Raw genomic sequence first — 14,459 nt, 5'->3', positions numbered from 1 at the left:
CCGACAGGGGCCAGGAGTAGTGGTGGTGGGGGGAGTGGTGAATGTGAGGGAAGGAGAGGAGAGTGTGGTGACTACTACTAATAGCAGTGCTGCCCAAGACAGCACAAGGGGAGTTGGACAACCCCCCATTTCTGCCTCCTCTGTGTGCCCATATTCACGATAGCTAGTGGTTTTATAGGGAGGGTTGAGGCTTCTCGCTGTGACAGTTCTCACTGACCATGTCACATTGGGCAGGCTTACTAGTTGGGGGTGGGGTGGTGTGGGGGTGGTGCAGGTGATAGATGGTGGTGGTGGTGGTGGTGGTGGTGGTAGATGGGGGGAGAGGGTCTACACACTGTGTCTTCAGTTATAGAGCTAATGTTATTCTTTCAGTTTTCTTTCATATTAACACAGAAGGTGAAAAAGTGGATCGCACTTCTTTTCTTCTTTTTCTTTAAAAAAAAAAACTTTTTTACGTAACAGTAGAGGAACGCACCACACGGAAGAGCACGGTGTATCTGAACTACTACTTTCATATCAATACAAATTATTTGTTTTCAACATCCAGTCAATAACTATTGGCTGGACCTTTGTCGATAGACAAATTATTACTGCCATTGCCATTAATGAATTATGGCTTCAGAAAAGAAATAAGCTACAATATGCAGTACCGTGTGGCCTGACATCTTTATGTATACACACGTCATGACAGTAACAACAGAAAAGATCATAGTTGACATATTCTTTGGCTTCCTTTGCAAAATCTAAGAAAGATGTTCTTGCTTTTGCCACCCTTCTGGCAAGACAACTGATTGTTTTGAACTGGAAATCTTCTGCACCACCCTCACATACCCGTTGGATCAGGGACATCCTCTATTTTCTCAATCTGGAAACAATCAGACTGTCAATAAGAGGTAGAGGTGAAGTGTTTATGAGACTTTGGGGACCATTCCTTAACTATGTCAACAGGCCTGATGTTGCACTTATGCCTGACTGATGTGTAGGTTTCTTGTCTTTTCTTTTCTTTTTTTGTTGTTGTTGTTGATTGTCTTTGTATGTTTGTTTTTGTTTTTATGTGTTGGTGTGGATTGCTCTTGAAAAAAAGGAAACTGGTGCATGTTTGTGAGATATTGTATGGAAGCATCTTGCTTAATAAAAAAAAGTTGGGAAAAAAGAGAAGGTCATAGTCTAATATATCTGGTTATTTTGGCTATCTTAAAATGTGCAATGTGTAATAATACCTCTTATGATGTAGGCGGCAATGTTGAAATTCTTCATATCACAACTCCACACACCCTGCAATTCAGTTTCTAAAGTCAAATATGACCCTTGTATATTAATCATTAGCCTTTCATCCATGAGTAATCTTGTGAGTGCTTCACAGAAAGAAAGGCAACATTCACTTTTCAGTGCTGCAGTGGCCTCAGCAGGTTTGGGAATGTTTTTTTTGTTTTTGTTTTTTTGATATGTAATGAAAGTGCAAAGGTTAAATCTGATTTTATGGGCACCATAATGTTGGATGTGCTTTTTTCAAAATATCCTGAAGGTGGCAGCCAAACTCTGCTGCCACATCACTGATGTATGATGAAACATCAGAGCCTTTTCTGCAGTGTACAATACTTAATAGTTTACTACTACAGTATATACTGTATATTTACCAAAGATGTACAAGAAGCTAAAGGTTTAACATGTTGTAGCACCCTTCATTACTTTTCCTGGCCATTCATACAAATGGATGCTAATGTAATGACTTCTACTGTACACTTTTTTTTGCAAAATTGTGCTTGTTTAGATTACTGTATAACATCATAAGGCTCTTTTCCACTGTTGGTTTTCTGGTAGGCCTACGGCTCGACACAGCGCAACTCGGCCACCACTTTTTGCTTTACAATAGAGCCGTGTCGTGCTCAATCAAAAAGCAAAAAGTGGCGGCCGAGTCGCGCTGTGTCAAGTTGTAGGCTTACCAGGAAACCGGCGGTGGAAAAGAGCCAATATTGCTTCAGGGCACAGGAGGATATGAACAGTGTTTTGTTGTTACAATCTGAGAGATTACTAAAAACATAGGACTTGTAGTCTATCGGAGATGGCGGTTGTGGAGAGATTTATTTTGTTACACACATCACATGTACGTATATTGTAGGGGATGTATCTGCGTTGGAGAGATGGAGATGAACGAAACCATTCATTGCAATTCTAGTTTGGATATAGAGATCTGATTGAACCTGATTGACACCTGTGCAGAAACATATATTGTAGGTGTATTAAGGTATTTACGTAACTGTTCTTTTAGAAGGCCATACATGCAGATCGTTGGTGTAGTGCATACAAAAACCATGGAACTGTAACAGTGTTCACCTTTATCATTTATTAATTTGCATACCATTAACATTTAGTATTACATTATTACATTACACTTAGATTATGCTTTTTTTATCCAAAGCGACATATCGTTATTTACATTAATTAGGGCATTGGTTACAGTCCCTGGAGCGGTATGGGGTTAGGTGCCTTGCTCAATGGCACTTCAGCCATGGAATGCAGTAGGGAGTGCCAGGGTGGGATTTGAACCGGCAACCCTCTGATCTAAAGCCCACCACCTTAATCATTAGGTCATGGCTGCCCCATGGCCCCATGCTCCATGCATTTCTTTTTCATTGCTGGCCCTGTTCCTTTCCCATGAGGAATTTCTTTGTGTTTTTCTCCGGCCTGAGCAAGATGATGAAGCACTTGGGGGCGAAGATGCAGAGCAGCAGGCCGAAACTGGAGGCCAGGATGGCAAAGATCTCCACGGCGATGGCGTACTTGCCCGGCGAGCTGACATAGGCCGGCACGAAGGCGATCCACACGGCACAGAAGATCAGCATGCTGAAGGTGATGAACTTGGCCTCGTTGAAGTTGTCCGGGAGCTTTCTGGCAAAAAACGCCAGCAGAAAGCAGATGGCGGCCAGAAGGCCGATGTAGCCAAGCAACGTGGCAAACCCGGCGACGGAACCCACGGTACATTCTAGAATTATTTTAAGTCCAATGTTCCTGTGTGGCTGCGGAGGTCTTATGGAGAGCCATACCGCACATATGATCACCTGCACACAGGTGAAGAGAAGCACGCTGCCTCTCTGTTGACCCGGTCCAAACCATTTCATCATGGAGTCAGAACCGGGCCTTGCTGATCGGAAGACAGCCAGAACCACTATGGTCTTGACCAGGATGCAGGATATGCACAGGACAAAGCTGATCCCGAACGCTGCCTGTTGGATGCGGCATGACCAGTGGGTTGGCTGGCCCATGAACAACAGAGAACACAAGAAGCACAACTTGAGAGACATGAGGAGCATGAAGCTGAGCTCTGAGTTGTTGGCTTTCACAATGGGTGTGTGTCTGTTGTAGACAAAGACGACTGCTACAGCCGCTGTCATCACAGCACCCGACACTGCCACTGTTGTGAGCGTGATGCCCATAGCGTCGGTAAAGGACAGAAACTCCACAGGTAGAGGAACACATTTGTCCTTCTCATCATTGGACCAAAACTCCAGAGGGCAGCGGTCACACGTTAGAGAATCTAAAAGATAAATGCAAACAAACAACATGTCAGGGGTACATTTCTTGACAGCGTAGTTGTTAGCAGTTAGCAACTTGAGTGGTTGTCAATGGGAAATTGCATTGCAAACATCAAAGTAGCTATCATAGTTGGCAACTATGGTTTCGAGAAATGCACCCCAGGATTGTAAACATATGCATGCATATTGTTAACTGTGTCCATGTCCCAAATTGACAAATAAATACAGTAACTACGTAGACAGATAGTATGGGCATGTTGTTCATAATATATTGTATATATGATATGGTTTATATCCACACCAGTCTTGTTGCTGATCTCTCCGTCTGCACAGGGAAGGCAGTCAAAACAGCAGATGGGCTCCCCCTTGCGTGTGGCCTTCCGAGTCCCTGGAGGACAGGGCTCACTGCACACAGACACTGGCACCTGCACAACACAATGGGGAAGCACTATCAGTTCATTGTATAGTAGTGAGAATATGTACAATTAAGCATTTCCCTTATCAGTAGAGGTGTTTCCCAGTTGGCATTTCATGGCATATTATTGGCCCTGATCCAAGAAATCTTTTCATATAATTAAAACATTGATGACATATACTGTTATATTTTATATCACCATTGTGCACGCTACAATGGGGAAGCATGTAGGTTAGTAGTCTAATGTTATTGGGTTATTAAACAATTTGATTTATTTAATCACACCTCTTTATATTTTTCTTCTCATATTTATAACTTGTGTTTTTTATGTACATCATTTGTGCCTTTTTCTCAACTTTGCACTTGTTTCCCCCACTTCTACACATGCACACACATACTGTATATTCATGGGCAGGAGCCAAAGATTTAAAGATGATTACTTTTGATCCAGTGGCCCACCAGATGGCTGACTCCTCCATGTGTAGCTTGGAGCCCTCCACACGGCCCACTGTGCTGTAAGTCAGGACACCTCCAGGTGAGGCCTGCCAGTTCACAAGGTCATACACAGCAGGGATGTCCCCACCTTGGAAGAAGAAATTCTCCCCGATCTGAGTAGTGAAGTTCACTTGACCCAAGTGTTGCAAGAGCTTAAAAAAATGGGGGAAAAAAACCTATGATCACACTCTAACAAGGTATTTGGAATATTTACACAAGCTTAGTAGGGGGCATTTTATGTTGCTGTCTATTTATTTCTGGATAGACACTCCATATCAATCAATGCGTTTATAGGGTTAGTCAATGTACAAGGTTTATAAAGTGCCAAAAAAGAAAAGTCTCACATAGAAATGTATGAAGACAGAAGAGCAGGGAGCTGCACGCTGCATTACATGTGAAAATATGGGGACATTGCCACAATGATAACACAAGTTTCAGACAGTCAGTCTACCTCCTGTTTAATGTCAGTGTGCCTCGCTTGTACATGGTACACAGTAAAAAAAAAAAAAAAAAAAAACGCAGAATATAGGGTCTCCCTTAAAGGGCAACTCCTGCCAATTTCAATGTGCTGTTGTATTGCTCACGCTACCCTTGACTTGTCAGTACCCGGTGACGCCGCAGTTTTTGGCCCAGCCCTTTCTGAGATATGAGCTATTCTAATGGGGGCAACTTTTGTTTACTTTTTGTTTTTAAATGACCATAGGCCTACTCCAAATATTTTCCAAAAATATATTGCTGTTTGCTAGCTGTCTGCTGATGTTGCATAACCTTTTGGATGATTTTGGGAATAAATAAAAATGTTTTTTTTGAAATGTAAACAAAAGTTACCCCCATTAGAATAGCTCATATCTCAGAAAGGGCTGAGCCAAAAACTGCGGCGTCACCAGGTACTGACAAGTCAAGGGTAGCGTGAGCAATACAACAGCACATTGAAATTGGCAGGAGTTGCCCTTTAACGGGGGTTGGTGGTTGGGTTAAAAAAAAGACAAAAAAGGCAGAGTGAATTCAACACTGAGAGAGTCGATTTACCATTTTCAGAGTTGTATTTGGTCCCAGAGAACTCTCTCAGTGTTGAATTAACACTGCATTGTTTTACTGCATTATAACAAGTGTTTACCTTTGCTGCGCTAATGTTATAGTTGGATGAGCACTGCTGCTGGCTTCTGTTCATCGCACTGTCTTCTACTGGACCACATGCCAGTAAAGAGTGGAATGCGTGTGCAACAGCGTACACGGCTAAATACACATTATAGGTCACCCGTAGGTGAGTGGTGTCTGTGAAGGTGCTCTGCACCCCTTGCAGGCTCTCGGCCCCACTGCAGAGCGGCAAGGGCGGTGAGTCAGAGCCAGAGACACTGAAAGGTTCACATCCAAACTCCTCCCTCCACAGGTCTCTCAACAGGGCGTCTCTGGGGTGGAAGGAAGGATGGAGCTTCCGTAAGTGGTTCTCCAGACCGGGGATGGGAGCACTCCTTATGGCCACCCCTAAGACCCCGTTTCCGATAGTTCTCATGGCCGGGTTGTTCAGTAGGTACGAGCTGGTGCTCCAGGCCTCACTGGCCAGGAATTGTCTGCCTGTTACATTCCTGCGGGCGAGCTCCAGCAGCAGTGCCCCGGCATCAGTGTACCAGGCAAACACCAGCACCACTCGAGCTGAAGACTCCTGCACAGTAGTGGCTATGCGTTGTATATCCTGAGCCAAAGTCTCGCGGGTGAATGTCTCAAAGAAAGCCAGGCATATCCCTGATCCCTGTGCCCTCTCTCTGAAGGCTTGCACTGCCAGGAGACCGTAGTCGTTATTCACAACCACGGCTCCCACCCAAGTCCACCCGTAATGCTCAGCGAGGTGGGCCATGGTCCGTGCCTGATAAACATCACTGGGAATGGTGCGGAACACGTTGGGGAACTCCTGCCTGTTACTCAGACAGGCACAGCTGGCTTGGTAGCTAATCTGAAGAAAGAAAGCCATACTTTCACATTAGGAATACATAATTATCAGTAATAAATATTGCTTCCTTGGTCCTTTCATAACTGTACTGTATGCGTATTTACTTTATGTAGAAATATACTATAAGTAAGACATAGTACATAAATGACTAATCATTTAGTCAAATAGAATACATTAATAATCACAGATACACACTGTAATAGACAACTAGTCTATAGAAATAATTAATAGATATGAAACGATTCATTTTGCAATATGGTGGGTGTATCTCCATTTTGTAAAATGTTGGGCATTCCATTGCACTACATTACAAAATGCATTTAATATAGGTTGGAAAAGTATGTTCTCAAATTATTTGAATGGCAAGAATTCACACAAAGGTGATAGGACCTGTGAACAGTCATTTTCAATAATAAAATGCAAAAGTCAAAATGGTGGATACAGCGTTTTGCATGTAAACTCTTCATATATAAATCTTCAGTTCATAACAATACTCTTGTGTTCTTGCATGATACTTACCACAGGCACCTTCAGAGGACTCAGTATCCTGGACAGCATGATGGTTTGGGTGGAAGATGCATCCCCTATGATCACACGCACAGGTCCGGTGGAATTGCATGAATGATTTCCTCCGCTGATCAGAGACATGGCTGCTCGCACGGACCAGGGGTACCGTGTGCAGCTGTCTAGGATTTGGTAGCCGAGCCGTACTCCAGGCAGAAGGTGAGAATTCCTGTTTATCTCATCCACAGCAAATACCATAGCGTGGGCCCAGCGATACGGCCCTTGCTGGAAACTGACAAATGAAAATCCAACAATTAGATTAGTAATGGAGCAAAAGTATGTGGCAACATCCTTTGCTCATGATATGAAGAGAAACACGTTCATGCGACTGATCTTTTTTTCCCCGAATTGCCCTAAATGATGGCATTGCAGGGATACTTCATTTAATTTTTAGCACAAGTGTTTTGACCACACAGATTAAATTGTGAATGCATCAGCCACTTTGTCCACAAATGTCCATGGACATATACATTAGACAGATAACATGTGGAAATATACATTTACAATGAAGGAATAACAGTAGCAGTGTCACGGAAATGTAAGAACTATATGTCACTTTGTTATTGTGTCACTTTGTCACAATGTCAATACTTTATGATAGATCCCAGTTCTGTACAGTACAATCACATTACACATTACAGCAAGAAAATAAAACCAATAATAGAAACAGGTGTACAAAGGTTGAGACCAAAACGGTTTGAACAAAAATAGTGTAGGATGGCAGACATAATATAGTTCCATAGAATAATTACTCTTTGCATTGTCAAACACATCACATCGTAGCCAGACATTTCAAATCAACACAGTGAGGCCAGCAACTTCTTGGTTATACAGTAGAAAAAATCTCTTAGTATCTTACACTGGGTTGTGTAGGGCACCTGCACATCTCATAACAAAGAAGTTTATCACAAGCATTGACAGTGCAAGTAGTTTTCCACATATAGGCTACTGTACGCCCCAATGGTCAAGTGCAAGAAACAGTGGAGTTCCGAACTTGCCAAAGTTCAATGGCAAAGTTCAATGGCAAACAATGGCAAAAATAAATCATAGAACAATAACAATTTCATACATTAAAATCAATACATGACCACCCACCAAACCAGTGCAGAGAGGGATACTAGAAGAGTCTCTTGAATACATCTTCTCATGAATCCCCCTTACAGATCCTTACCTAAAACAGGGCTCTTGACCAGGGTGCCTGCTGAAGCTAAGGTCTGGAGTAGGTGGCTGGTTGTGCACCACAAAGAGTCCTCCAATGACCACGTCTCCATCCTGAGAGAGGCCGCGGTCGTCCACCCCCTCAGGCTCGTCCCAGCGCACACAGCTCTGCTGCTGCTGCTGCTTGAGCTCCACCACCGGGGTCTCTGCTGCCACCACGGCTCCTCCAGGCACCCAGAGCAGAAGCAGCAGCACCCTGGCAGAGGCCTGCAGCAGAGGGGCTGATGAAGAGCCGGGCATGGGTGACACTCTCCTGGCCTGACTCACCTCCAGCCAGCCTCTCCACCAGAGTGTCTGAAGGTGCTGCAAATATATCACTATTTGTGGAGAGCAATCAGTCCTGTGAGGACTTGAGCATAACAATTTTCACAGAACAAGAAGTTGTTTTCGATCACCCCTCCCGGGAGGCTGGCAGTTAAGTATAATTGTCCAGCATTTAGCGATCAGTGTGTGGTTCACTGCTGCTCCCCGTGCTCCAGGTAATCTGAAGGAGCGTGGGCCAAGGCCTGCAATTATGGAATCTGTTGTGATTGCTTAGCTCAAGTCACTTAACTCAGTAAGACACAACCTCTGTTATAAATTAGCTGCTATCAGAATTGCAATGACCAAGTTGTAATGTATTACTAAAGGCCCTGTGCACATAGTGTGTCATAGTGGTGTGCCTATGGTAGTAATGCCGTAGTGTGCCTATGGTAGTAATGTTTTTCACTGACTACTACACCACTCTTCAGATGGAACAGCGTGTGTTAAAGGGCTACAAGGGATTGCAAACATTTTTTTTAATTAAAATATAATCATGAAATAAGAGAAAGAGATTAACGTAAAAGTGAACGCTCTGGTCTTCCTGAGCTGGGCTTCCATGGCACAGCACAAACCAGGGTCAAGACCGGAGAGCCATAGGGCAGGTCACCAAACAGGCCCTACAGTATACTCTATGTTATAACCTTACTGTCATCAAAATTGTAATGGCTATGTCTTAATTTGTTACTTAAAGGGTAACTTCAGCCAATTTCAACATGCAGTTGTAATGCTCACACTACCATGGACTTTGTCAGTACCTGATTTTTTCCCCCTTTTTTTCTTCAGTCTTTTCCGGGATCCTGGTCATTGTAATGGGGGCAGGTGTTTGTTTACATTTTTTTAAAAAACATCTTGATGTATTTCCAAAAACATCCAAAAGGTTCTGCAACATCAGCAGACAACTAGCAAACAGCGATACCTTTTGGGAAAATATGTGGAGTAGGCCTATGTTAAGATTTTTAAAATGTAAACAAAAACTGCCCCCATTAGAATAGCTCATATCTCTGAAAGAGCTGAGCCAAAAAATGCAGCATCACTGGGTACCGACAAGTCAAGAGTAGCGTGACCAATACAACAGCATTATAAAACTGGCAGGAGTGCTCCTTTAACCCTTGTAAGGTGTTCGGGTGATTTTGACCCGTTTTCAGTTTTTAGCTTGAGAAAAATATTATCAGTTATTATTCTTTCACACTGAGATTCACTGGCTTTGGCTCATTTTCAGTGAGGAACATGAATCTGAAAAAAATAATTAGGGACCCCCCCCTTGCTAACCCCCCCTGCACATTTCTATTACACAGGAGGTGTTCCCGGGTCATTTTGACCCATATCACCTTGGGGGGGATCAATATTGTCTAAACTCTCTGATACAACATTGATGACATGTTGAGTAGACAAGGCAGAGGGTGAAGTATGTTGAAAAAGGAGTGCAGATATTGTTTGGTCCTTCAGTTGTGCATCAATGTTTCAACCTAAGAGCACTAGTGGTTCAATCCGAGAGCTTGGATTGAGTTTACTCACTTTCTTCACCGTCTCCTTATCTTCCTCTCTCTGTAGCTTCCACTCTCAAAAACATTGTTTTTTCAAAGGTTTCTTTATTGATTTTTTAAGTGTAATAGCAAAGGTTTAGGATATTGAATGTCCATAGTATAAAAGTTAAACAATATGGGAATATTATCACACATTGGCTATAACAAGGCATAAAGAACAAACCAGCCAGACAGCTCCCCCTTCAGACTGAATGAGGAAGAACCAGTCAATTTCAAGGTCAACATACAACAGGTAGGGGGGGGGGGGGGTCCATTGGAGCTGATTGTACTACAAAGGGCCCAAAAATCGCTGCTTTGCCCCTTCATATGGAAAGGTCAGGTCCTTTCTCCCCCTTGTAATGTGGCCTCTGTCCATAGTGCTGCTGAACCCCTTCTCATTTTATCCAATTAGGTCTCTGTAGACTTTTTCCTGGCACTCATGTCACAGCTCCACAAACTCACTGCAGTATGTTGGTATTGTGGCTCAAAAGTCTTCTTCTTCAGGGACAATCTGAGCTGACTTGGTGTCTGCACTTGCTTTTCTAGTTCATTCATTTGACCAGTCACCGTGACATTGGAGTGCAAATGCAGTTGTACTTATGACATAAGTAGTCTTATAATGCACTTTTTTTGACAGCTGAGTTTGATGAGTTTGATGAGTGTAGGAAGATGTATTATGAGTGTATGATGTAGTGTGACAGGTTAGGCCAGGTGTGTGTGTGTGTGCATCAGTAGATGTCAAGTATTCATGATGTGTAGATGTCAAGTGAAGTTATGGTATGTGTGTAGTGTGTCTGTTGGTCAAAGAGGAAACGTTGTGTCAACTTGTAGATGTCAAGTATTCATGATATGTAGATGGCATGTGAAGTTATGGTGTGTGTATTGTTTCTGTTGGTCAAAGAGGAAACGGTGTGTCAACTGTGTAAGTAATTAATCAGATGAGTGTAAGTGTGTTGTGTGTGAGCGCATCTGTGTGTGAATGCAGTTGCTGCGTCTGTACGATGTGAATCGGTGAAGAGTCCAGCGATTCTGTGGGCCAAAGAGGCCTACACGGTGTATTCCATTCACTGGTGGGTGGAGTTTAGGGTCTGCATGTGTGAGGGTGTGTGTGTGTGTGTGTGTGTTAGAGTGTGTGGTGATATTGTTTGTTGTTGTTTTTAGCAGGGCCTGTGAGGGGGTGTGTGAAAAAAGCTAATGGGGTGAAAGTGTACTTCCTTTCACGGATGGGGTCCTAATTGAAAATGTGTTGGACTGTAATACTAATTGTAAAAGTGTTGGTCAACCATTTAGGATTTGACCGATTCCAGCCAGTCTGTAGCCTATCAGGAAGTTGATGTTTCGTAAAGGCCAGTGTATGGTGACAACGTCTGGTGATTGTCTGGGCGTTTTTCCACTCTTTTCCTCTGGCACCTCTTTCTCTCTCTCTCTCTCTCTCGCGCTCACACACATAACATTTCCTCTGTTGTGCCGGGAAAACAATTCAGAGGGTGAAAGTGACTATGTAAATCAATCGAATTCAGTCAAGGGTGACTAGTACTACCCCTGTCTCTCTCAGACACACACAGGGCAGTGTGACCATCCTGAGACCTGGTGTGGTGGAAGTGACTATGTAAATCAATCGAAATCAGTCAAGTGTGACTAGTACTACCCCTGTCTCTCTCAGACACACACGGGGCAGCGTGATCATCCTGAGACCTGGTGTGGTAGTCAGAGCGAATTACGATGTGTGGTGGAAGTTTCAGCATGGCCAGACTGTGGCTATTCAATAGTAAATGATACAGTTGGTAAGACGGTGCAGTGACTAGTGGGGTACCATGACATATGGTTCTTTTCACTCTAAGTTTGCTGAAAATATAACATTCCTCTGTTGTGCAGAGAAAGCAATTCAGAGGGTGAAAGTGTACTTCCTCTCACAGTTGGTTTCCTAATTGTAAATGTGTTGGGGTGCGATTCATTCATTCTAGTAAGTCTAGTAGAGTAGTAGAGTAGAGTAACTTTATAAATACCCAGGGGGAAATTCAGGTGTCCAGTAGCTTACATAAATACACAAATAAACAAATGCCCACATGGACATTTCAAGACACAAATAACACAGGAATAGTCAGGGATGGGGAAAATAAAAATAGAAATAGTAAAGATAAGGAATGTGAAAATGTAATATGTAAAAAATGTAAAAAGGTAATTGTGCAAAAAGACATTCTGTGACTTGGGATAGACCATGTGCAGAAAAACATGCTCTGTCAGTTAAGGTAGACGGTCTTAACATGACCTGGAACAAGTGTTGACAGATACATCTAAGATATAGTATAGTATGTATCAGGAAGTTTGTGTTTGTGTAATGGTCAGCGTATGGGAATACCATAATGGCACTGTCTCTCTCTCTCTCACACACACACACATAACATTCCTCTGTTGTGCAGAGAAAACAATTCAGAGGGTGAAAGTGACTATAGTCCCCCAGTGTGTATGTGCGTATAGCCATGGCTACGAATCAGACTGACTACCCTGCCACAGTATGTGTGATGAATGTCACAGTCTCTGTGTGAGTGCGTGTAGCCATAAATCTACAAATCAATCAGAGTGACTACCCTGTCCGTGTATGTGGTTTACGTGTTGGTTGCACGCAAACAGATTTGCGACCATCCCGCTTGATTGCAACCAGATGATCACCAAGGTGGCTGTTTTTGCAGGCGGTTGAGTGAGAGCATCCTGCCAGGCAATTAATGCTTAATGTGAGGCCGAGAGAATACAAACAGGTCTCCCTCTGTGTGTATTCAGACTTGCAATTACAATTTCAGGAGGATTTAGGCCGCATTAACACATTTCAGTACATCAAGTTCAGTTTATGTTGCCCCCAAGGTGAAATTTGGTTTGTAGCAGGTATTTAAAAACATTCAGGACATACGACTGGAACCAATACACACAATTAAAAATCCAAAAATGAACTGATGATATTGAACAAGAGGATAATTTTTTTTTTAACAACATGGTTATAGCTTAGTAAATAAAGGAGCATTTGCAACGTTAAGTCCATTGCTTTGGAACTCTAAACCTTCTACTAAACCTAAAACCTAAAGTTCAAACTCCCCATACAGAGGGTGATCCACATAGTCTAAAATTGCATCCACTTACCTTTGGATGTGGTGATAAAACAGTGCGCTTAGAGGAGTCTGCTCCTCCCCTATGACCTTCCCAGCTTCTGTGATGAGTCAACCCAACTTGTTGCATTCAGCAAGTGTTAGGTTACCAAACCATACAACAATAGCAAAAGACAGGGCGATTCAATAAATGATTTATAAAACAAAGATATCATTTTTTTCTGCATACATTAAAGGTGTTAATTTCCCTTCAAATGAATAGAGACGCTGCATCATGCAACATGTATTTTTCTCTTATGGCCGAGCTACGCATGGTAGGTGTTGGTTTGAGGCCAGCCTTTTTAAGGTGTTTTAGTGAATAGGATGGTGACACCTCAGTTTCAAGAGAGGGGGGTTGCACTGTTTCAGAAGCCTATGTGTAGTTGTTTTTACTTAGTGATTTAGACAGAGTGATGTCTGAAGGCTTGTTCTAACTCATTTGATTTTGTGAAAGTTTTGAGAGGTGTAATGGACATGGGTAGCCTATGTCCAATTCAGTCATGACTATGTCATGTCATAGAGTACAGAACTTTTTTGTCATCTCACCTGGAAATTAATGTAATGCTTGGGGTGTGTAATTTTTAAAAGGGATTCCTAACATATAATGCATTTTAAAATGCTACTGTAACATGGTTGTCACATGGATTAAGTAATTTTCTGTTCAAATGCACCATAGCAGATGGGAGTATATATCTGTAACTGTAAAGGCTTGTTTGTTCATCCAGGAGTCAAATGAAAAGGTCTCTACTGACTATCTGCCCAGTCCCAACCAGAAAACGTATTTCTTTAAAATTATTCTTGTAAAGGTACATTGCTAATTTCAAAGAACATTCCCCGCGAGAATTAAATACCTAAATGCTTAAATGCTCTTCTTCATGCATGGCTTCTGTGTCTAGCACAATACCGGCCATTATGCTGCAAATTAATCCAACACGGGAAGGCTATGTAAAGTAGTTTTTTTTAAAAAAAATACCATGAACAAACACAATTTCCATTCTTTTCCAAAGGCAAATTTTAAAATGTCAAATTATTCATGAAACATATATTATTTACAATGTTAAAAGTCTGTTATAGTAGCCTATAGTTCTACCATAGAAGACTCGATAGACAAAATGAAATGAAACATATTTATTGATTTACAAGAGGTAATTGTCTTTGGCGCAGGTCCCTGACCTGAAGAATAAAATTGTAAAGGGGCTCATATCCTGCCGATGATAATGCAGGGGGCGAAGCCTACCCCCATTACGGGACAGGGACCAACTGGCGACGGTGGCTCATGAAGATAAGGCAGAAGGTGGCTGCAGCGGAGCAGGGAACCAGGAC

At 42.5% G+C, this 14,459-nt stretch overlaps 1 protein-coding gene across 1 annotated transcript; it reads right to left on the bottom strand.

Moving 5' to 3' along the window:
* Nucleotides 1–2,630: 2,630 nt before the first annotated feature.
* Nucleotides 2,631–8,248, bottom strand: LOC134454354 (extracellular calcium-sensing receptor-like). Its single transcript, XM_063205309.1, has 6 exons — nucleotides 8,127–8,248; nucleotides 6,911–7,187; nucleotides 5,561–6,394; nucleotides 4,389–4,595; nucleotides 3,835–3,958; nucleotides 2,631–3,535 (listed from the first exon to the last, which is right to left on the bottom strand). Exons 2-6 carry the CDS (start codon nucleotides 7,151–7,153, stop codon nucleotides 2,631–2,633), a joined length of 2,313 nt encoding a protein of 770 aa, XP_063061379.1. The 5' UTR covers nucleotides 7,154–7,187; nucleotides 8,127–8,248.
* Between the last annotated feature and the right edge of the window lie 6,211 nt (nucleotides 8,249–14,459).

Source organism: Engraulis encrasicolus, chromosome 8 (assembly GCF_034702125.1).
Source record: "Engraulis encrasicolus isolate BLACKSEA-1 chromosome 8, IST_EnEncr_1.0, whole genome shotgun sequence".
In the NCBI taxonomy this organism is placed as follows: Eukaryota; Metazoa; Chordata; class Actinopteri; order Clupeiformes; family Engraulidae; genus Engraulis; species Engraulis encrasicolus.
This window is presented reverse-complemented; position numbering and strand designations above follow the sequence as displayed.